Source organism: Trichoderma virens, assembly GCF_000170995.1.
Source record: "Trichoderma virens Gv29-8 chromosome Unknown TRIVIscaffold_92, whole genome shotgun sequence".
Classification (NCBI taxonomy): domain Eukaryota; kingdom Fungi; phylum Ascomycota; class Sordariomycetes; order Hypocreales; family Hypocreaceae; genus Trichoderma; species Trichoderma virens.
Window position 1 is genome coordinate 1,036,230 of NW_014013657.1, and position 23,491 is coordinate 1,059,720.

General features: G+C 50.0%; 7 protein-coding genes across 7 annotated transcripts; 2 read left to right on the plus strand and 5 right to left on the minus strand.

The window, feature by feature from the left end:
• Nucleotides 1-545: 545 nt before the first annotated feature.
• On the minus strand, nt 546-3,640 carry TRIVIDRAFT_80028 (uncharacterized protein; the record flags this gene model as incomplete). Its single annotated transcript, XM_014094505.1, has 1 exon — nt 546-3,640. One exon carries the CDS (start codon nt 3,638-3,640, stop codon nt 665-667), a length of 2,976 nt encoding a protein of 991 aa, XP_013949980.1.
• Nucleotides 3,641-4,511: 871 nt separating this feature from the next.
• TRIVIDRAFT_127409 (uncharacterized protein) lies at nt 4,512-6,107 on the minus strand (the record flags this gene model as incomplete). The annotated part of the gene is made up of 5 exons (XM_014094270.1): nt 4,512-4,720; nt 4,794-5,201; nt 5,261-5,765; nt 5,837-5,864; nt 5,935-6,107. Coding segments are annotated over 5 exons (1,323 nt in total), but the record flags the coding sequence as incomplete, so codon positions are not given.
• Nucleotides 6,108-7,257: 1,150 nt separating this feature from the next.
• On the minus strand, nt 7,258-7,693 carry TRIVIDRAFT_38878 (uncharacterized protein; the record flags this gene model as incomplete). The annotated part of the gene is made up of 4 exons (XM_014094271.1): nt 7,258-7,284; nt 7,345-7,426; nt 7,498-7,529; nt 7,598-7,693. The coding sequence occupies 4 exons, from the start codon at nt 7,691-7,693 to the stop codon at nt 7,258-7,260; spliced, it is 237 nt and encodes a 78-aa protein (XP_013949746.1).
• Nucleotides 7,694-7,955: 262 nt separating this feature from the next.
• On the plus strand, nt 7,956-8,843 carry TRIVIDRAFT_82562 (uncharacterized protein; the record flags this gene model as incomplete). The annotated part of the gene is made up of 4 exons (XM_014094272.1): nt 7,956-8,017; nt 8,069-8,194; nt 8,248-8,315; nt 8,375-8,843. 4 exons carry the CDS (start codon nt 7,991-7,993, stop codon nt 8,565-8,567), a joined length of 414 nt encoding a protein of 137 aa, XP_013949747.1.
• Nucleotides 8,844-9,376: 533 nt separating this feature from the next.
• Nucleotides 9,377-12,305, minus strand: TRIVIDRAFT_228578 (uncharacterized protein; the record flags this gene model as incomplete). The annotated part of the gene is made up of 3 exons (XM_014094273.1): nt 9,377-10,309; nt 10,370-10,893; nt 10,964-12,305. 3 exons carry the CDS (start codon nt 12,303-12,305, stop codon nt 9,377-9,379), a joined length of 2,799 nt encoding a protein of 932 aa, XP_013949748.1.
• A 542-nt stretch (nt 12,306-12,847) lies between these two features.
• TRIVIDRAFT_56363 (glycosyltransferase family 90 protein) lies at nt 12,848-14,479 on the minus strand (the record flags this gene model as incomplete). The annotated part of the gene is made up of 1 exon (XM_014094274.1): nt 12,848-14,479. One exon carries the CDS (start codon nt 14,477-14,479, stop codon nt 12,848-12,850), a length of 1,632 nt encoding a protein of 543 aa, XP_013949749.1.
• Nucleotides 14,480-17,345: 2,866 nt separating this feature from the next.
• TRIVIDRAFT_232653 (uncharacterized protein) lies at nt 17,346-23,168 on the plus strand (the record flags this gene model as incomplete). Its single annotated transcript, XM_014094275.1, has 9 exons — nt 17,346-17,556; nt 17,628-17,657; nt 20,387-20,523; nt 20,586-20,630; nt 20,690-20,925; nt 20,988-21,105; nt 21,168-21,721; nt 21,789-22,413; nt 22,498-23,168. 9 exons carry the CDS (start codon nt 17,346-17,348, stop codon nt 23,161-23,163), a joined length of 2,622 nt encoding a protein of 873 aa, XP_013949750.1.
• Nucleotides 23,169-23,491: the final 323 nt, after the last annotated feature.

The window sequence follows — 23,491 nt, forward strand, 5'->3', positions numbered from 1 at the left end:
AGAGAAAAGAGTACTTCCACGATGTTGTACAGCTGGCGCGTGATGAAACTCACAAAGAGTACCCGCGACGGGGGAAGGTCCTGTGATTCACTGCCGCCTGCAGTTGCCCGGTTGGCAGATCAGGCGAGCACCTGCACCGCTGCTATCTTATCATTGATATGGAAGTATTGACCTCTTTATTGAGCATTAATTAGTAGATGGATGTGATAGCTTCAGTTATGTACCTGTATCCAATAGTTTTCATACAATGGCTATACCTTTTAGCATCACTGATACCTACTATATGCTTGGTGATATTTGCTGAGGTACGCTACTTGGGATGGTGGTCTTTTCTCCTTGAGTAACATGAAAAATTGCATATACACAATCTTCAAATTATGTCTAACGGGCCGGTACACGGGTTTGTAGCCACAAACAACGGAATGGGAGGTGCACGGTTCCATATTGTCACACTATAGCTTGTATCAGCACCTACAGAATATGCATCGGAATCTTCTACGACCTATAGGAAGCTAATCGTCACATGTGCCTGATGAAACATCCTTGTCATGCATTTATATCATTCAAAAATCCAGAATACCGCATCTATCTAGGTACTTGACTTTTTTTGTATCATATGGCCCAAGTATTTACTTCAAACCCAGTGTATCAAAACGCCTTCCGCCTAGAGCTCGTCGTGCTCCGGCTTCGCTGTGTCTTCCGCATTTTTGCGGGAATCTTCCTCCTCCTTCATATACTGCTTAACCAACTCTTCCAGCTCCTCGTTAGAGAGAGGCACACTTCCCTCAGGAAACTCAAAGGTGGGCGTGGCCTTTTCACCACTCTTCGTCTTGTCCTGCTTCTTCGCCTTCTTGCTCTTGGTGGGCTTCTTGGGCTTGTTCTTCTGGTATTGGTTGAAGCTCTTCAATGCGAGGTCCAGGCTAGCCTTGTCAAGCGCATCGCGTTTAGCAACCAGTTCGCTGACCTTAAGGACAGGCTCCTTAGTAAGAGGGACGTCCGCCTGCTCAACTTCAAGCTTATTAAGCCAATCTAGTGTCTCCTTGTAGAGAACCTCCAGCCCGTCCATTTCCTCAGAGTTGTGCAGCGGAGGTACAACCTCTTCTTTGGCTGGCTTCTCTTCCGCGTCATCGTCCTCCAGTCCTTCAAAGTCACCGCTTGTTGTTTCAGCAGCAGCACTAGAGGTGGCAGATTCTGCCTCCTTGGTAGAGGCCGTGGCTTTCCATTCGTCATATGCAGAGATTTGCGCACGTACAGTGTTGATAAATACATCGGTAGTGTTGAGAATATTTCTCAAGTCTGTAATCAAACCAGGTCGCCGTTCGGCCTCATCTAGACGGTTCTGAATGGGTCCCACAAGGTCTTGGAGAGCCTTAAGCTTGGCAACGAAGTCGGCTTTCGTGGCCGCATCTCCCTCCTCATAGAGCCAGTCGCTAGCTTCGCTAGCCTTTTCAGACAGAGCCTGTCGCTCCTCCTCAGTAGATGCCGAGATGAAGGCTTCGTTGTCGACAAGATCGCGGACTTTGTACGTAAAAGCTTCGAGCTGGTTCAAGGCCTCTTCGCGTTGCACTCTAGCCTTGTCAGAGGCTGCGAATGCCTTCAATCGATCCTTAGCCTTAGTCCACTCAGCCTTGGTCAGCTGGGGAGTTCCGGCCTTCTCCAGTGAAACCTCAACGGGGATAGAAACAATCTGCTTCTTCTTGACTTCCTCCTTTGCGGCATCTGTGGATTGAGCTGCCTCTCCAGATTTGGTGCTGGTGGTGGAAGACGACTTGGCATCAGAGTTGGCCTCTTCCGTCTTAGCTTCAGCATCCGATGATGCATCAGCGTCCTTTTCTCCTTCGCCAAGAGGCTTCTGGTCCTTCTTCCCGAATCCAAAAAGATTCTTAACGCCGTCAACGAACCCTTCCTTTTCGGCCACTTCAGCCTCACATTCAACCACGGCCTTGACGATCTCAACTTCGCCATTCTCAGTACGGAGCTTGACTGCAACCTTGAACTGAATACCGGTATCGGCGCACGTGGGGTACTTCTCCTTGAGAGCCGCGACTGTCGCAGTCAGGTTGTTGGTCGAGAATGACTTGACAATTTTGTCCTCGGTATCGACCTGCTGATAGAATGAACCAGTAAAGTCCTCTTGCTCAGTGAAGCTGATCTCCTTGGCTGGGCCATTGAGAGGCGACGAGGCAGTCCAGAGTCGTTGGCGCTGTACTTTGCCATTCGAGGCTTTCCAGGTAATGCCAGCAGGGAACATAGCACCCTCTGAGATCCTGATTTCTTTGACGCGGAAGCTGGGGCTAAGCTCAGCAGCCCGGAAAGCAGCACCAAACACGGCGGCCTCGTCGGAATTTACGTTTGTTCGAATTTTGTCTCCAGAGCCAAGTGCCTTCTCAAGTGCCTTTTGTACAAATGGAGTACGGGTTGCACCACCGTGGAGGATGACGGAGGTGAGATCACCAATCTCGAGGTTGGCTGCTTTCAAAGCCTCTCGAATGGCAACGCCAACTCGGTCCACATGAACCTCTGCCATAGCCTCGAAGTCGGCTCGAGCAATCTTGTATTTGAAATCGACATCCTCGTATAGCCCCTCAAAGCTTGCCTGGGTGTTCTGGTTGGCGCTCAGGACATGACGAAGGCGTTCAGCTTCCTTGCTGAGCTTGGCAACGGTACGACCATGAGATTGAACTTGCTCAGCGGTTGCCGAGATTTTTTGAGCCCCCTTGGATTCCACAAACTGAGAAATCATGTCATCGACGATCAATGAGTTGAGAGAGTCTCCGCCGAGGGTTCTATCCCAGCCACTGCCAAGAACCTGGATCTCTTGGACCGTCTTGTTGTACTTGCCAACGTCCTTGACGGTGCGGCTCTGAAACCTCATAACGGTGGCAGTAGTCGATCCTGCTCCCATATCAAAGACCATGTGATATTCCGGCTTGGCGCCTTCGTTGATATTAGGGAATTGGCGACTGGTGGCGTAGTTGAGGCCTACAGCTAGACCTTCGCTAACCAGGCTGAGAACCTTGAAGCCGGCGAGCTCCGCTGCCATTTGCAGGGCTCGCTTCTCTTCAGTGGTATAGAACGGCGGCACGGTGAGCACGATTGAGCGGATCGAAGAGTCGCCGCCAGCGGTAACCTCGGCGTTCTTCTGGATGCTCTGAAGCTCCATGGCCAGCAACTCCTCCACCATCCAGGCCTCCTCCTCAGCAGCCAAAGTCTCCGTCTTGAACGCAGCAGTTCCCCGTGTAGCGTGTGCCTGTAGTTTCAAAGCAGGGTGCCTGGCCGCATATTCTTGGACAATCGCATCTCCCACTGGGAGTCCGAGGAGGGGCTTCAGATTCGGGTATACTTCGCCGGGGAATCGTGCGGCAATGGCCATTGCGTCGGCGCCATAGTTGCGCTCGGGATACTGACCCTCAGCTACGGCTCCTTTTGAAGGCTTAAACGCAACGGCGGAGGTTTCTTTTCGTCGCGAGTCTTTTGTAAGTACAATCTCAAGCGGGATGCCAGGCTTCACCAGTGCAGCCTTGATGTATTCGGTTCCCAGATCAACTCCGAGAACGGCTGAAGCAGCCAGGACATTGCTGGAAAAAAAGAAGATGGCTCCTAAGAGCATCAGTAACGGTGAACGGCGTGGTGATGTCATGTTTGTGGTTGTGTAAGTGTAATTCGCCGGCCCTTGAAGAAGACGCTGTCTAGACAGCGAAACCCGGATAGCGAAGAAGCCGTCCAGGCCCAGCAGAGATACAAGCCCTCAAGACTGCAGGAGAGTCAAGGAGCGGAAATCCTGTCGACTTTATAACAAGAGCTTTCCGGACGAGAAAAGAATGCGCCGGACGGCTGATGTGGCCTCAAGTGACACCCTAGCGGGTTTCAAGACTTGGCCGTGAGAAGAGGACAAGTTTCAATGACGGACGCTGAGAGGTTGCTGCTCAATTAGGCCGGTCAAGCATCTGCGAGGCTGATAGCGGATAAGGCCAGGTGGCGTACAATAACTAAGGTACTGCCTGTTTGGGACTAACGCGCCCGATGACGGTAAGTGTCGGCACTCAAAATGGAGGGGTCCTGTCAAAAACCACGTTCAATTGGGTAATAGTTACCCAGTACTTTAGGTACTAGTAAATCAGAAAAGCTGGGGAAGCATTGAAGGTCGTAGAGTAGAGTAGTAGCAATGAATGTTCGTGGGCAAACTTTTTGTTATATAGTTTCCTACTACCTATGAATACCAGTAGCCTGCTTCAAAGATGCTGCACTTCCTAAGAGCTATGAGGGATTTACAAAGGTGCTTATTGAAAGAAGCCGTCCCAACCATCCCCCTTCCGCCAGAAAGAACCCGAGACCTGCCGTTTTGACAAGTTCCAATGCAATGCCTAAAGTCGCCTTAACTCAGCTCCGCCAACACGGCCGGAGAAACCAGGTAACGCCATCATGTCGTAATGTACAAATCACCTCCAACGGGTGTGCAGAGAAGCAAGAGATCAGAACTTACCCACGAACCGCGAGCGGGAGCTCTACGACTCGTTGCGGCGAGGTCCTCGGAAAGGGACTCCGCCACGATCACCTCGGTCACCGCGTCCTCGGCCACGTCCACGGCCATCTCCTCGATAGCCGCCTCGGCCGCGCCAGTCGCCACGACCGCGTCCACGTCCTCCGCTCCCCTCGCGATCCTGTCGTCCCCGATTGCGCTGGACTTGGTGGAATCCATCGTTGGCATCGGCTGGTGCAGCTGGGGCCTGGAGTGGAGTGTGTCAGCTAGATTCGCTCAAACAGGCAAGAGAAGTCAGGATGATGCAAAACACATACCTCAGTGACGGGGTCAGGGTGGTCGTCAGCCCAAGACTGCTTGTTAGCATCAGGAGTGGCAGCCTCGGCGCTGACCTCAGGCTCAGCTGGCTCGGCGGGAATAGCTACATCAACCCACTCCTGGGAAATGGAGATGTCCTGGTTGCTAGTATCCCAGTGGCTCTCAGCAACGGCATTAGCTGCCTCGTCCGCAACGTCGGCATTGGCAAGACCATTGGAAGCAGGCTCGGGTTCCACAAGCTCATGTCCGTTGGTCAGAATGCCATCTCCAGCTGCAATTTCAGTTGCGGCTTCATTGGCGATGGTCGGGTCGGACACAATCTCGGCTGCTGGCTGTGCTTCAGCTGCAGCCTCGGTATAGCCTGGCGCGTTGTAGCTTTGTGCCAGTGATTTGACGGAGGCATCTGTTGTAGTTAGTAGCGGTTTCCGGTAAAGGCCTACTTTTGTCGGTCATTCTACATACAAGTTGTCTGGAGCTGTTCTCCAGGGACACTGAAGATTTGATCGTCAGAGCCCTCAATCAGTTTCTCCATGGCAGAGACGGCATTATCATCTCCAGAGTAAATGGCAAGCAGCACACCCTCGATAGCTTGGCTCTCGTCAGACTCCGGCTCCTGAGATTCCTCGCGGCGGTAGGCTGCCAAACGCAAGAATTGCGACAGAACAAGAAGCTTGGACTTCAGAGAGCCCTCAAACTCAGCCTTGACTTCACTGAGAGCCTCCTCCTTGGTCTTCTCGAGGGCCTTGGCCCATTCTGCTTTGTCGGCCGCCGCCCGTGTCTGATACTGCTCGTGGACTTTCTGGTATTGAGCAAGCTGCTCCTCGTACTGGGCCAAGGCAGCCTGAAGAGCAGGCTTCTTCAGAATTTGGGTCTTTTGGTCGGTATTGAGGATCCGTTCTGCAACGAGTTCATCGAGGGACTTGCCGGCGTGCTGGCTGAGCAGCGTGTCAGTCTTGGAAGCGTTGGTCTAAGCAAGAGTAGATGTCAGTTCCAGGATGCTCAGCTGGTGCCAGGGGTATGACGCATGTGGGGACCTACCAGCTTCTTGGCCGTGTTGCGAATGTTCCTGTGCCATCTTGTCAGCAGCTGCATCGGTAGCATGGGGGCAAGCTCGCGAGTAGTCTGTAGTGTCTTACTTCTGCAGCTCCTTGATGTAAGGGCTTTCGAAGGCATCGTCTTGAGCCTCAGCTACCTTCTCGGTGGGGGCTGACTCGGTGCTGGGAGCCGGGGATTCGGTACGACCCTGGGCTTTGGCAGCCTTCTTCTTGGCCGACTTGGAGGTAGCGGCTTGGGGAGCTGGAGCAGCCATGTTGAAAGGAGAGTGCAGAGACGATGACAGAAAGTTGCTCACGCTCTCAATGCGATAATCGTGGGTTTGGTGTCGTGAGCGGTTGTCCAACAAACGTCGGTGCGCGCAAGGCTGGTGGATGGTGGCAATACGATGCGAACGCGGGGTTCAAAGCGCAGCGTTCGAGTCTTAGGAGATGGAATTGGGAGACAGGGAAACGATGTCAAGGAAATGTGCAGAGGTTGGAGATGGAGGATTCTTGAGGGGAAGTGTTTAGGTGTGGAGGAGGGTTTGTTTGTGTCGGGTTGTCTTTTTTTTAGCACTGGACTTTTAAGGTACCAAGGCGTGGCAGGCTGAAGGCGTAGTGAAGCAATTAGAGGCACCCCCCTGTGCAGCCGGCAGCTGTCACTGTGTCTGTCCCCCCGAATTGGCAGTGCGGGACGTTGCTCTTCTAGAAGCAAACAGAAGGGCTCAGGCTGCAATTCAAGCCTCGCTCGATACAAACGGGCGTGTCAACCACTGGCATTGCTGAATACTGCCAATGCCCAGCTGGCAGGGCTCAATTGCCCTTTGTTACACAGGAAAAGCCAGCAAACGGAGCCTGTTTGTGGACTTTCTCTCGCTCAACGCAGCCTCACGTGCCCTCTAATTGTCGGGTCAACCAAGTAAACATGGCGGCATATGAGGCACCAATTCCGCACGCCATCTGTACAATAGCCTGATTGCAGTTGGGCATGACTTCATCCTGAATTATCAGCCTTGGGGTGCTCCCTATCTGTTCTATTATTGTAGACGACCTATCTCTGCCACTCTCGGCCTCTGTTGTAGGTATTCACAATGTTTTACTGGTAGTCCTCCATCACAATCCCCCGACAAATCTTATTCTTTGCGCATCAACTGGAGCCTCGCACCGGGGTATCTCAACAGCCAGAATCCTCAGCATAAAGAGGATGTCATTCATTACGGATCCGACTTATGGCAAAAGGGTTTGTTTCCATCAGGGTTGCCATAGCGGTCATATTTCCCTCCCCCCGCCCAGGCTAGCCTAAGCCCTCATTAAGCATCAATAGGGAGACCGGAGTAACATGCACCGTGAGTAGAACCAAGCCTCAACAGCAAGGCAGCTCCAGTGCAAAGCCGTGTCTTTGTTTCTTCTCAAAGGGGTCCACGGTCAGCCTTTGAATTTGGCCAGAGCATCCTGTTTACTCGTATTAGCCCATGTAATGTAGCGCTCAATCATGGAATCCAGGAAGCATACTCGAGTTGCCTTTCTCACGCTCCTAGCGGTTAATCCACGTTCTCCCGACTGCTTTGCATGAATGGCGGCCTCCTTGACTAATCTGCGAGATAATGTTAATATTTGCACCTCAAGCAAGCGATCTACAGCAGCCCGTTTGACCCAAAAACACACCTATTCATAAACAAAACGTAATTGAGATAGATCTTGTACCGTTGTTAGCACTGCAATCGGCGGCATTGACTGATGGGGAACGCGTAACCCAGGGCCATACCGTGATGTCGGTGTTTTTCCTAATGCTCATACCCGAATGCGCCTTGACAATCTTCTTCAGGGTAGCCTTAGGGTAAGGCTTTTTGCCCGCCACCATGATGGCCGTCTGCTTTCGCTTTTGATGCCTTGCTATGGAGATGCAGCTGTCATGCTTGTTGTCTCAACAGCGCGTCTCCCAAATCCGTTAGTGACTGGTGCTTCGGCACTTAATTTCCAGCTGGACATACGGTGCAGATGTGGTATAGGCACTGTAAAACACACACAGTAACCCCACCATAGTTTCATACCCCACCATTTCCTCGGGGGCCAGTTTCGTACCAAATAATCGTTGCTCTGCTCTGTATAAGGCATTGTACCAGAAAGAGTTGAGCTGCGTCTCGACATCGTTGCGATCATGGCTTCAATAATGCAGCGCCGTATGGTATGTCTAATGTACCCTGTATGCAACGTGCCCCGGCTCACGGCTCTTTAGCTCTCGAAAGAAGACGAAGCCGCGGACGAGGTCGAGGTTCGACGAGAAGACCAAGACAAGATTAACAGGTTCAGCCGGCTGCACCAGCGAGAGCTTGCATTGAAGGAGGAGCTGCAGCAGAAGAGTGTACAGGACCTGCCATGCCGTACATGTGGATATGGCTGACATTTGCGCTACAGAAAGAAAAAGAAGAGCTGGATGACATCTCCACTGAACTCGAGCTTGCGGACGAGGATGAAAAGATACAGTGTGCTTTGGCTATGCGGCTATGAATGCGGAGCTTGACTGACCCGTGTTTTTTTATAGATATAAAATCGGCGACGCTTTCTTCCACCTTCCCCTTGAACAGGCACAAGAGATGCTCAGCACCGCAACGACGAGAATAGACGAAGATACAGTCAAACTGGAAGAAAAGCTTGGCTCCATCGAGGAAGAGATGACACAGCTTAAGGTCGAGCTTTACGCAAGATTCGGCAAGCAAATCAACTTGGAGACGTGAAGAGCCATACGACGTCGACCCAACAACTCCCATCATCTCGGGGTTGCCCTCTACTGAGCTCGACACACCCGCGGCTACTGTTATTGTTTCTACGCAGGCCTGCAATCCGAAATAGAAGACGACACAATCATATTATGCCAAAAATAATACGAACCAAAGTTATACTAGAAATTTCAACGGAGCAATGCAAGGATAATCTTAAATTCATCCATGATAGGTGACAAGTGCCCTGCGCTTAGAGGTCTCCTATAAACAAATGTTATCACATGGCGAATATATCGTGGCCACCTCTCCGAGCAGTGCATGGCTGCGCAATCATCTACGTGCCTATCCAGAACTTCATCAGCATTTATTAGTTTCTAATGACCTCTCGCCCACAGCCACTGATCCAACATGCCTCTCGATCATCGGGGGTGCGAAACAGGAAGAATATCGCTGATGAACGGCAAGACTACTAAGACTCTTGGTGTTCTATCCGGGAATCTGTGAGAAGGACTAACTATCGCAAAGTACTCTATTGTAGTAAAGTGCGATATACAACGGTTTATGATATGTTCTCGATAGTTTACCAAGGCTAGCTATTGATATTATACAAGTGGTCTTTAAAATATCCTCTGCCTCATTTTTCTTCGAATTCCATCCACTACATAAGGATCAACAAGAGTCCCATACCAATCAAAGCGATAACATATATCCATCTCTTCATAGTATTCTCGCTAACATACTTAAAACCAAGGTAACGGAAGCCGTGATAGCGCTCTGAACTCGATTTCCCCAGTAAAATTTCCGCCTGTGCTGTCCACTCTCTGTTAGTCTCTCAAATTTCCCAAGCTAAGAGATTGGGCCATGGATCTGCCAGTCCAGGTTAGAGACAGCTTCCTGCTCGCCGGCACATCCAATGCTGATTTCCAACGGCGAAGAGCTTGTATCTCACCGGTGGCCGATGTTAAACCAGTGTCTTGGGAGTTTCTATCTTTTTCGTCCTCGAATGTCAGCCTCCTCCATGGTTGTATAGAAATATCACTCATCAAGTCATCTTCCGCGGGATGGCTTTGGCTTGGCCCATCGACCAGCTTCTGTATCTCTAATCCCATGGAAATCCTGGTATTCTTCTTCGAACACCCAAGATCAATAGTATTGCCAAGTTTTGACGCAGATTGCTGGTGACGAGAGGCCAATTTAGCAGATAAATGCTGATTCGAGGACGTGATGCCATATTCAACTGCCTCCCTTTGTGCAAGGCTTCGGTGCTCACTCGCAATGGTCAACGTATCCGTTCGTACTATTTTGGATCCTAAACACTTTTCATTTTCATCATGCCCTGGCCTGTTTTCTGAAATTTGAAAGAACTGGGTTTGCCTCTCATTGTCATGTGATGGCATAAGTTTCTTCAGCCCAGATCTTACAGCCTTTCCCAACCTGCCAGGTCTAAAACGTGATATTGATTCCGAAGGGAGAGCATCCACAACCAACCTCCTATCTTCATCCATCTGTGACTGATGAAGATCGATGCTTGTAATTCTCTCTTCACATGATTGGATGATTTGTGGCTGTAGGGAAGGGATCTTGGTCAGTCGTTTCGCGGGTTTAGATGGTTGGCCGGGCTTTGGGATGGAGTTGGCTGAAAAAGTCCCTTGTAGATTAGTCGACCATTGTTGAAGAATCCGACGAGAAGGACTTTGAACCTCGTCCAATAAGAGCTCTGAGTGGGGGGTCAATCTGGAGGTGTCAAAAACCCCTGACTGCCGTGATATGAATGAGTTCTGGTAGTCATGTACACGCGCAAGCGTGGTTGGACTCACATCAGCCGGTGAAAAGCTGCCCACTTGGGTTTTAAAGGGAGAAGATCCACCAGTAGGCGTCTCCAGTCGCCTGCCATCTGAGTCTTCACGTCTCAGAGCCAATGAGCTTCTTTCAATCACGTAGTGCCTACTTTGCGCCGTACCAAAGCTGTTGGAGCTGTATTTAGATCTCCTTGGGACAGAAAGGTTCATTTTTGCCATAAAGGATCGGCGGCCAGACCCAGCAGAAGTTATATGGAAGTCTTCTTTGAAGCGGCTACCGAAGTTCAAAGATGGCTTCTTACGTGACAGGGCATCACCAAGCCTTGTCCCAATTGTTTGCATCTTAGCCTCTCGTGGATGAAAACCCGCAGCACCAGAACAGGCCAGTGATGTTGCATCGGCAGAGGCTTTAGCCGTAGGGCAATTGATCCGAGCACTGCTAGCATTATTGTCGGAATAAAATATATTTTCTTCCGCTGTAGCGTATGAGCTCATTCCCTCGGAAGCCTGGATGCTTCGAATGACAGAGAAGTTGCCTCTCCCTGCAACCCCCTTCATTAATACGGTACAGCGCACGGTGGAGAAATGAATCAAAGGGGGAGATGTACTCACAGCTAAAGGGCGAAAGCTCAAGGCTTTCTAGGTCCTCTGCACTAAGATGATGGAAATTGGATTGAGATCGATCTGGGCTGGGCTGGAAGCTTGGAAGAACGGAAGGATAGTCGGAAGAGCTAGGGTCAACGGGTCTTGTTGTGGCTATATCCAAGGTATCAGACTCCAAGAGTAGATTCCGACCAAGCAAGGTGGCATCAGCGTCGCTTTGCATACGGTCATTGGGTAAGCTGGATACAAACGATGCGCTCTCAAAGGAGTTGTTTCGGTCGTGGAGCTCCTCCGTAATACTGCCTTGACAGCGAGTCGGTAACAGAACGTCTGCGGTACTATCGATCCCGCCAAAATCCTCCTGGGGTGAGGAAACTTGATTCCCTAGATTCTTATCATTTGTCTCGCTGCCTCCAGGGCGGATGGAGCTGCTTCGTGATTGCAAGCCCTGGGCAGCGAGCCAGATGCCAAGAGCAGACTGTTCCTCCCAAGCATGTGCTCCGTGGCGAATATCAAACTCGCTGTCAGCGCCCAAAATACGATCTAGGCGAGGTACTTTGTATGAGCATCCTGCCAATTTTTGAGACGTAGAGCTGTGCGTACTTGGTGGCCGTAAAGGGTGGACTTGATCCCAGCTCTCAGCGCCAGACACTGCTGATGTAATAGCAGGCTTTAACACCGCGCCTTGTTCTTGTGAGGAGGTGCATGCCTCTACGTGTTGAGCCTCGGTACGTTGCGACTCTTGTGTCGGGCGTGGTTGCGCTGTGTTCAGATGTGCGTCTTCAACTGTGAATTCTATGGCATCCCTTGGTCCAACCCTCGGCTGCCCGGCGTCAATGAGGGGGGAAAGATATCGGGTGCTGCGGTGAGATGTGCTGCTCGACTCGGCGTTGCTTTCTTCATTCTTGAGCTCTTCTTGGATCCTCTGATGCCGAAATCGCCTGAGCTCGGCTCTTCGAGCAACCTCTTCCTGGCTGTGGCCCGCAGATGCGCGAGACCGGCGGTTTGGCTCATTCTCATGCGAAATGCGGCGTATTAACTTGGTACGAACGACGTTTAGAGCACTGCTTGTCTTTGTCAAAGGATTGTCCTCTTCCCCGTCGCCATCGGAATCGTCCACCACCAGCTGTCCCAGCTCCGTTAAATCTTCAGAGGGCAGCTCAGCCGGCAGCATCGACACATCTCGAGATCGAATCGGCATCTCCAGGGACTCCCGCGATTGATCAAAGCAATGTTGGATATCAGGAAGGCCCCGCCGCAAATGGTGCTCCTCCGGTGAATCAGCCAAGTCAGCGTCGCTGGCAGGCTGTCTGCCTCGACGACGGAAGCCGCAGCAAGATAGGATTGACATTCCGTGCAAAGGATAGGCTGCCGAAGAGAGTAAATGGCCGCCCCTCTAGGCCGTTAAATAAGTGTTGACTAAGAGCCTGAAAATGAGAAATCAAAAGGAATTGCGGTTGCTCGTATCAAGGTAGAGAGATAATAACAATCGGATTCCAGCTCGTCTTTGGTCGTGAGTAAATGAGGGTGTTGCCGAGGGCTGTGACTTGCTGATGCTCAAAACAAACAAAGGCCGTGGCGACTGCCGTTTTGAAGTGCTTTGACCAATGCTTTCAAGGACAGGGCAAGAGGCAATCAACCGTGGAAGAAACAAAGATTTGCAGACAACTCTCCTCTTGAGAGGTTTCCTTTCCTTTAAAACAAAAAGGGGAGGGGGTTAAGGGCAGGCACGGAATAAGTGAATCATGCCTTAGTATCTACCTGCTAAATTGACATCAGAAAGTGCAAACTACCTAATTTAACAAACGCCTGCCTCTATTACACCCATTATATCGCAATCCCCCAAGTACCTACTAGGTAGTACAATATTGACCGTAAAGATGCTACAAAGAATTAAAGTAAGTCGTCCACAAACCCGAGCTTTTCCCTGTTTTCATCGCAGATGCGAGCCCACTCAAGCAATAGCCGCCAAACATACAACGCCATATCCTCTCGTCTTAGAACCTTCTCTGCCCAAGCCTGGCCGGTCTCCGCAATGAAGCGAGCGGCCTCGTCGCCTTTGCCCGCTGGACCGTCAGCGAAAAAGTTGAGGACCGAATACAGATCCTGAAAAGTGTTATCGAAAGGCGCAAAGTGCATCCAGGGAACAAGGCGGTCATCATGCCACTCGGCATATATTGTCGCCTTGAGTGGCATGCTTGTTGACCGCAGAAAGCCGCGGTATCGAGCGCTGAATGAATTGCCGTCAACGTCAGGCAGAAACTTGTAGCCGTATTGTTCTTTCATTGGAACGCGATCGACTTCGTGGTAGTACGGCTCCAGGAAACCGCATGCGTCGGGAGGGCAAAGTTTGACGAAGCCAGCATTCGCATTTTCGCTGAGCCAGGCTCCAACTTGGCCATGAGAGAGATGCTCGCTGTTATAGAGCCGTCGTGACGGCATTTCGAATGTGGGAGATCGTTTGTTGTTTTGCTCCATCGCGCTGACAGTTGTGCCGTTGAGCATCTGAATCAGCCTATGACGGTGGAAGTGCTGCCACATATCTTCGCCAGCACGGCCGCCAGAAGCCTCTCCTCGCCAGACGATGCCGTCTTTTTTGTGTCTCCAAGAGACACCATGATCTTCTCCTCCAGCGTAGAATTCGTCGTTAACCAGATACATTGCCCCCGGAATGAGAATCTCGTTATTCGCCGAAAGCTTGGAGCCGCCAAACAGCGGAATCAGCTCTTCCGTCGAAGATAGACTGACAGGCTTGACAAAAGTACCGTGCAACTGGCGCAAGTGCGGCTGTATGCAAGGGTCCATGGCTGCTGTCCAGTTCCGAACAAAGCCTTTGTAGGAGTATGACGGATTCCATTCGCTGGGAATGTCTGCCGGGGCAGTAAAGTCTGAAAGACTCTTGACGCCGTATGCAGGTGTATCTGGGCCGCACGTCTTGACGAACAAATCCCAGTATGAAGAATCATCAAAGCTGTGCCATTTAGGATCGTACGGCTCCAGTTTGGCAGCGTCAATACGCCCCAAACCCTTAAATTGAGTCGTGACTTCTTGAGTGGGTGTCATCTTCCTTTTCTCCTGCTCTTTTCGTCGAAGCTTCGTGATTTCGTCGAAAGGGACGAGGATTCGAGATTCATCCATGTAGTTGATGGGCATGTCGACATCAGGCAAGTGTTCGGCAAAGTCACTGACGAGTTCTGTCCAGAGCTGCAGCCAAATCACCCTGCCTTCGACGTCCCCTACACCTTCTGCCGTTCCATTACGAACCTTGACAACATGGAACCAGGAACTAGCTCGTCGTGCAATTGTCTCTGTGTCAAGAGACCAAAAGGGGGCCAGGTCGGTGTAGATGCGATCGAAGTATTCTTCGACAATGATGGCGTTGCTTTCGATGGCGCCTGCAACCCATTTGTCAAAGCCCGGCGGCGGGTGTCTTCCTCTTCGCTCTCGGTATCTAGCAGCAGCGCTTGTAAGATTATCACTCCTCTTTGAAAGTAAATCCTCGTGATGAGCTTTGGCTTCGATCATAAGCTGCAAGATGGGGTGCTCCAGCCAAGTGGAAAACGACCCCTGACTCCCCTGGATGATCAAGTTGTGTCGAGGTTCTAAGTCGGCCCATAGTCTATAACTTGCAAACAAAAAAGCAGCAACAAACGAAAGAATTAAAATTTTTATAGCGGCTTTCGGGTATAAACCCAGCCGGCTTCGAAAGTCGAACATACAGAAAGTAGAGGAAAGGGGAACGACTCAAGACGTCACGGTTGGCGAGTAATAGCCAAGGAAAGAAAGACGGTAGAACGCAACCTACTAAGGAGAAAAGCTACACAGGTTTCACGACCTACGAGTACATGTCCAATTGAGTCAGGGGGTGTCTACTTTTTTTTTGTCATGGGCTTACGCGGCGATATGGACGGAGTGGTTGCAAGCGTGGCCATAGTTTTCCAAATACGAAGTATTGGAGGTGTTGTGGAGGCATAGACCTTGGGCGAAGCGGCAAAATGTTTCCGCCAGGGTGCGATAATGTTAAATTATACATCTACCTTAGCAATCGTCGGAGGAAATACGCCGGGATGTTGAGTCCAATAGCCAATCATCCATATCAAGTAATTTGTGCCCCATCCGGGTACGCTTCCCACCGTAAATATCGCCCGGATATAGCTACACGAATCAAACGCTTACTATTTTGTGAAGGGGAGAGTAGAAATGTCGGTCTCTGATCTAATATAAAAATAAACACGCGTACTCCTCCGTCTTCGATTAGAATGTTAAGCTTGGCGTTAGATGCGCTACCGCTCCCGAATCCGATTTCGACCCCAGTTTCCTACTACAATTACGAGGCAGAGAGGCTCTCTTCAATTGTTCAGAGAAGATTTAATTGCCCCTTTGTATGAATATGGAGTTGATTGAGGCCTATTTGGCTTCGAGAGAAGTGATGGTAGCCCAAGCTTCTAATCATGATTGTGTTGACAAGTCAATCCTTCGAATAGTTGACAAACACCACGTGGTAAAATAGCGTTTGTTAGCCCAAGTCTGGTTTCAGAGCATCACCCGAAACAGAGTAAGGTGGAATTAGACGTTTTGTCGCATTTACTTGCAGCAGTCACCAAAAATCCACAATATAAGCACAATCTTCTCGAGGAGTAACGTGTTGTTCTCGTAGCTGTTTCAACTTCACTGCGACTTCCCCAGTTGTCGATACAGCCACTCCCAAATTAGAAACCGTATCTTTCTGCTTACCAATGAAGCGACAAGCCCAAGACCAATGTTGATATCCTTGCGCAGCCTAGAACAGGTTAGCAGCCACTTCTTGTGCCGTTAAGGTGTGGTGGCAGTGCCAAGGACAAATTTTTAGTCCCTGGATCCATCCTGTCGTGATTATTACGGAACTTGGAAATATACCCGACCCGCCTCTGGAGCACACCAAACAAAGGGATATAAGTAGTAGGTGGTTCTCTAAACCGACCAGATCTCTATAGACAAGCTTGCTACAGAACACTGGGCACATTGATTCAGAGAAGCGCAGTATTTCGGGAAATTCGTGTTCATTCGGGAAATATTACGATCCCCAGAATCCCCAGCAAGTGACGTGACATCTGATAAGCTCGGTAAAATAAACAGGTTAGTTAATATGGGGAGGTGAGATATAAATCTGTGTGACTTCTAAGTTAACCATACCAGGGGATCTTGTTGTTTTCAAAGACCCCCTTGATATAAGAACTTCAACATACATTTATGGAGTACAGCAGGTGTTGTGGAATTCAACCCGAGTCATTGTGATAAATAGGGGTGCTGAATCTCCCTTGATCTATCAGCCGTCCAGAAACCGTGCCCTAGTCTCCCCATTGGACTAACCGGCCGCGTAATGGTAGTGAGGGCGCTGAGACAAGAATTATAAGACATCGATTGGTGCAAATACGATTGAGACAAGTTCTGTTGGAGACATGACATAATATTTTGACGATTATTAATGCATTTGCAATGGCGCTTAGCCCAGACCGACTTTGACATATTAATACAGGTGAGTAAGCTATACGACAACCAATCAAGCGAAACCCTTATGGCCGATTCCGCCGCGGATTTATCTCTCATGGCCAGCATACGATTCAGCCGCGGATATATCTCTTATGGCCAGCATACGAGTTATAAAATACAAACCCAGCGAGTCGACTTCAATGTTTGCATCTCAGTTGAGACGGCCGCGATTGAGCAAAACTGCTCTGATAGAGGAAGATAGTTTCCACCAATACAACTAGTTATGAGTTCCTGAGAAAGTTCCTGGAGTCAATCTTACCTGGGTACTAAACTCTATAGATGCCCTCAGATCCTTACATAATCCCAGCTTACATTGGCTACGAGTACGGATACGCGTTCCTCTGATCAGGTTCTTCGCTATCATCACGCCCAGCCTATTATCATGCCAATAGCCAGGCAATGTCGTGCCAAGATCCAGAATCTACGTTCTATTCTCGTGCCTGCTGCGGGGTTGAAACACTTGCATACCATGGAAAGCATGAAGACGCAAGGGAGACACAACACAAGAGGCTTTCAAGCATTGCTCAGAAGTGAGGCATGTTTGATGGACACTTGCTACTTTATCGTGTGAAGTGTTTCGGAATGCTGTTATGACATCTTTCAGCGTGTTGATTCACATTGATGCGGGCGACTCACTGTGTATGCAATGCGACATTTCACTATAAAGGGGTCAAGCGAATCCGACGTACTCGAGAATGTTTATACATCTTGTAATCTCATTGCATCGCGGCCTGCCATACTGACAGGGGAAGCAAGTCGTCATCTAAAAACATCTCAGAATCTTCTTAATCTTCCCATCTACTTCCCCGGACAGTGGTTTAGTCGTCCAGGTATCCTGGATCATACTCCGTACGTCTCACCAATGAAGGGGTTCCTCTCCGCTCTGCATATTGCAGTGCTTACTTTCATCTGCACCGTCACCGCTCTGGATGGAAGCGCCTGCTTTGTAATATGCTACCTTCCGGCTGTCGAGCAGCAGTGCCCCGGTGCAAGCTCCGAGTGTGTTTGCACGAATGAGGAGTTTATATTGCTTCTCAATATGTGCATCCAGCGGACGTGCCAAGAGTCGCTATGTAAGATGCGCCATTTCTACACTTAGAAAACACTTGCATAGCTTGTTTACTGATTCCAATATCTATGGTAGTTGAGGCTGAGGATATACATGCCAATATGTGTAGGTGAAGATCTCTACTACAACAAACGACCGGCCAGCGTGGTGAGGCATGGCGTTACCCGTAGTCATGATATTACATCTCGCGGCTGCTTGACAAAGTGTGCAGCATTAGCATCAATAAATTTTTACTTCCTATATGATTTTCTTGCAAGTATGAGTATAAACCTTAGCAATGCAGCCAGTCGTTGGTGCTCCATTTGAGAGATATCATAGGAAGAGTACCAGGAGAGTTCGAAGAGACTGGGTTAGGTTGGGGGTAATCTAACAATATATAAGTGCGATGACGAGACGCCTCTAAACTACTAGTAGTAAAGGCGCTATTAATATATATCCCGAAAGGGAGAAGCTTGCGGTAAAGGGCGTCGAATCCGCATATATGCCTTGTTTGTCCCGTTGATGCATGTCTACTATTGGGGTAGCTCTGGTGACTTGACGTGTGTCATACAAACCCGTATATATCCACGAGTTTTACGTGCTTACAGAAAGAACAAAGCCGTCCTTGTGTCCTTTTGGAGAATCTGGAATCTTGAAACCCCGGCGGTTGATCTCGACAAGATCCCAACAAACGAAGAAATGAAGAAAAGAAGAAAAGCTCCATTCCCGAAAAATATGCCCCTGGCCAAATGTGGCCGACGCCGATTATCATTACAGGCAGCTGCATTCTAATACCTGTCACCTTCCGCGCTAGGGTAAAAGCACAAGGGCCATAAGGTGCGTGCCCCTCAGGTACCTTGGAATAGTACAAAAGGGAGCATTCTACCTTGCAGATACCAGAACAGGGCCGTAGAGTACTTGTCCCGTGTCTTTCAAGCCTAGCGTAATCTTACCAATGCGCGACTGGAGAACATAAAAGCACAGTGAGATAAGATGTACCGGGCAAGTCGTAGCAACAGAGACATGGGTGCCGCCTTGTACCTTCTCGCATAATCGTCTTGATGCCTGAGGTTAGTAAATGGCAGACAGGGTTCCGACTCAATTGATTTCGTGATCAATGCAACGCGTCGCCATTGGGTCTGCGACATGTTTCGCCGGCCCTTTGACATGGAAAGAGACAAGCTTCATTAGAGGTCAATTAACCCATCGTCATAGGGCTTATGCCGAGGTCGCGAGCCGAACTATTTACGGGTCCCGCGAGTCAAGCTAACCAAGCTCCTGGAAAAATAGGAATCGCAAAATTGCTGACTACGAGAGCTAAAATGCTGGGAAAATAGGGAATAAAAGAGCTCTGCTGTGGGAAAAAAAGAAAAAAGGAGAAGTGGAGTGGCCAAATGCCACATTATTCCCGCCTCCGATACATCCGATTAGTATACCCTTTGTATGACGTCCAGGAAAAAATGAGAAGGAAAACCACCCACGTCTAATCATCGTGGCTGCCGGCCTGAATCTCGGTGGCTTGAATGGGAGCTCGCTCTAATAAGAAGAGAACAAGTTTCCATGTATCGCCGGCAAGTGACGGCGTACATTTCGCGCAGATTGGCCTCGTTGAATGCCTAATACCGCCCTTGTCGTACCAGGGCTTCCGCGCAACAATCCCCAAATACGACCGGTCGTGAGGAAGCAGGGCTTGAAGATGCTGCCATTGCGCAGATACTGCTTACCTCAGAGGATAGGATATCCCCGGGAACGCTGATCGACTGGAGGATAGACGCCTCAAACCCTCTGCGGCTTATTACATATCACAGGAGCAAGCACACAACAACCCACAGCGGACCCTGACGGCTTAGGACTCTGCAGATCGAGCGTTTCTGGACGTTCTGGGGAGGGTCCGTTGCAAAAAAAAGGTGGGAGCAAAGTGCCAAAAGTCTTCACCAAACCGGGCTAACGAGCCGGGTTTAAGGGCTTGCTTGGTGCCAATTAACAGCGAGTGCCGACTTCCCTGACGACGCTACGACTCCACGACTCCCCGAGAGCCAAAGGAAGCGGCCGCAATGCGGATTAATTTGGTAGCAGTAGTAGCAGCCTTGATTAGTCCCGGGTTTGAGGACCGCCATCCTTGCTCATATAGACTTCGTCAGTCGCCTTCATTAACCCATTTCGTCCGTGGCGCGCCACCTTCGTCGCACCGTGACGACGATACTCAGCCGCTTGAGATTTGGCTGCCAAGTCCGGAGTAGCATTCCCATTCATTCTTCTCCCGCCGTTCTCCGTGGCGTCTGTCTTGGCTCCACGGGCCTCGCGCGAGAGCCGAGGAACCCATCCACTGACCAGCCTCAGCCAGCCCCATCTGCAGCTTCTCTGCCCATTCGCCGACTAGCTGGGTCCTTCGGGGGAGACACGGGGAGGACTCGTCTTCAACTCCGGTCACGTCTCGGTTGTTTGTGGCCTCTTCATCTTCACATCCTTCGCCTATCTCATGCTACTCCTATCCCTCGGACGGGTACATGGATTCGCCTCAGCCGCACGACGCAGAAGGCTCTGTGCCGCCACCACACAGCTCTTCCGCATCGCTGTCACCTCCAAATAAGCGCCGGCGGACGACGACAACTAACGGTGACTGTTGTCGCACTTGCAGATTACGCAAGGTAGGAAAAGACTGTTGTGGTTTTCGCATAATCGTCGCATAGCACGGCGTGGTTGGCATATGTCCGCGCTGGGCTCTGAATCATGTTCATTCATTCCGTTTGCACGTTTATTTTGCGCTGTATCTTGCACAGCTGGACATTTTACTGCACAAATGCTCACTCTACCTACTGTCTTTCTGTTGTGGCTCTTCTCTTTCTTCTGTTAAGTTGCTAGAACTAACGAAGAGGTTTCCCTCCTTACCAGGTCAAATGTACCGGAAACCCTGGAAACGGACCATGCAGCAACTGTTCTAGACTGGAGCTCACCTGCAGCTTCGCTGCATCTGCTGGCGCTTCCGAAGAAGGTAGGCTTTCAAAGCTTGGCGAAAATGTCACACTTTAGGGGGTTTCTGACAACTGGGTCCAGAAAGAGTCTCTAGAACAACACCTTCGCACAGCCATACTGAAGCAGGTACGCTAAGGAAGAGAGCACAGAGGGCTTGCAGTCAGTGTCATACGCACAAAACGAAGTGCTCTGGAGACCTGCCCAAATGTAAAAGATGCGAGGCTGCGAACCTAGTCTGCGAATATACTCCTACCAGGAGGCGGTTCACCAATGTTCGTTTCAACAGTCCAAAGGCCGAGGACCAAGCTCCTTCTACTTTACAACCCCTCAAGTTGGAAGAAAACGCAGCCATCAGCCCCACGAGCAGCACTAGCACTGGTATTCCATCCTACATCCTCGAAACATCGAATCTTCAGGCCGAGTACGCGTTTGCCCCCTTATTGGCAAAGAGAGTTTGTATCGGGCTAATAGTAAATGATTCAGAGACATGCTACTCAGAAAAGACATCATTCTTACCCACTTGGATGCTTATTTCGATTTTTTATACATGATGCCAAGTTTGGGGTTTTTACACCCCGAAGTCACATATCGAGATGTTCAGGTATGAGGATCATCGTGGCGCGTCAAGTTACCACCAGAACCAGCTAACATGGGCGTTCCTAGGAAAACAGATTCCCTCCTGCTCAAGCAGCGGCCGTGTGCTCCGTTACCAGTTTCTTCGTAAACCCTGGCCCAGCCGGACGGGAGTTTGCAAGAAAATGTAGCCAGCAAGTCGAAATACATATTTACCGCAACATCTACAAGTTTTCTGAGAGCGCCCTCTTCTTATTCGCCCTAAACATTCTTTTCAACATTCTCGATGGCTCGCATGCAAAAGTCTGGCAATGCTTTGGAGTAGCTTCGAGACTTATGATAGGCTTGCAGCTAAACTGGGACGTCACATCACACCACTCTACCTTTATTCAACAAGAATGCCTTCGGCGCATTGCCTGGCAGCTTTTTAGCCTCGACCGCCTACTAGCAGGTGGCTATGAAGAATACATATCTTGCCGAGCAGAGAATATGAAAATAAGACTGCCTTGCAATGAGGCTGCTTTTAGGGAGAATCGACCAGTTGTTGCAGAGAGGCTTCATGACAGGCCTTCCCGCTGCTCACCGGCTCTAGGCCTACACGGTATCCAAATCCTTCTTGTTGATCTTCGGCACCGCATACAAGTGTAAGATTGTATCCTCTCTCCTAAAAGGGTCACGTATAATAGTTTCACATCACTTACAAGATCATAGAGCTACAAAAAAGCTAGCAATGCCTTCTGGATCAACCATGGCAGCCCTGGAGCCATCAAAGGTTATGGAGGACATTGCTGCGTTACAGAGCGAGCTGACTAGGTTCCATGTTTCCATACATGACGAGCTACGACTGACCGATCAGAGTATGTCTCGGTATGCTGCCTCGGACCAGTGGAGAGGATACTGTTTCTTCCATACACACATGGCCGTGAGCCATATCGATCTCTATCGATTCTCATTACCGGGTCCCCGAAGTCAAGCCTCGATAGAGATTCTTCGAAAGCTTCCTCCCGATTTTATTGGTCGATGCCAAAAGCAGGCCGTCGCCCACGCCATGAGTTTAGCCCGATTTTTGGATGCCATTAAAATCGAGACGGATAGGATGCCAAACCCTGGTACTCCTAAACTGGTAGGCGATTACTCGGTTGCACACATGTCCACTCAATGCATTCGAGTATTGCTCATCGCTCTGCAATACAACTTGTACGAAAATTTGTGTGACACCACGGCGCCAGTGTGGAGAGGAGCCGAGACAAACGAGGCGCAGATCAAATCGTTGATCGATACCATTATGGAGATAACCGAGGCCTGGGCCGAAATATTCGACATGGCTAAGCAAGCTGTATGTTGCACATTGACTTTTATCTCAGCTACCCCTTCTTCCCCTTTCCCCTTATCTTTTGTCGATCTAACAAGTGACGGCTAGCACGACTGCAATAAGGCAATGGTGGAAGAGTTTTACAAGAACGGGAGGATACTCGATCGAGGTAACGCTGCCATGAATACCGGACAAGAGCCAGCCGAGGACAAATTTCTATTTGGATCGGATGTGTTTATTGAGCGAATGAGCATCCCTGACATGAAAGATGAACAGAGGAGCCGAGCCGCGAACATGCCCGTGTCCGACTGGTGGATGGGACCATCAACGACCCAGCAAGCATCGTCCAAGAGTTCGTCACCGCTAGTGATGTCGTATCCTACCCCAGAATCTGGCTATGATGGCGACCATGGACCGCCCGGCGTCCCCCTGTTCCTCGCTCAAGCGCGCAACGTATCCATGGGCGTCAACGACATCTATGATGCAGAGACGGCAGTCGGCATGCAGTCAGCCGATATGCTGGCCATGGTGTCCAACAACTACCAGATGATGCAGACCGATGTCCTAAACGGACACAGCGGCATGCCCATGCTGCGTATAGATGATGCTATTCCGAACCAGGCGATGTATCGACAGCAGGACGTTCCACCAGCGCAACCGCAACATTTCATCCCGTCTCAGCAAGGCATGATGATGAATGGATACATGCCACCGCCGTACCCTGGCAGCCATACTAGTACACCTCCGTATCCGCAGCAAAACCACTTTGGTTAAAGAAGGGAAGGGAAAAAGAAAGGAAAAAAATGGGGAAATTATTTCAAGAGTATTTTGGTGTTGGTCATATGATAAAGCGTCGGCGTTTAGGGCGTTTGGTTTTGTATAATGCCCCTTGGACGACGAAGACGGGCATTATGTGTATACCTAGGAATTTGGCCGCGACATATGTGCGTATATTGCACGTTAGATTTGACATTTGGCGCGGTGATGGATATCAATCAAGGTGGGCTTAGAATGTGCATAATTCTTTTGTATGTACAGATGAGGTGTGTAGTTAGGTATATCGTGAAGAGGTGAGGAGCTTGGGGAGCGGTTGCGAATCTCC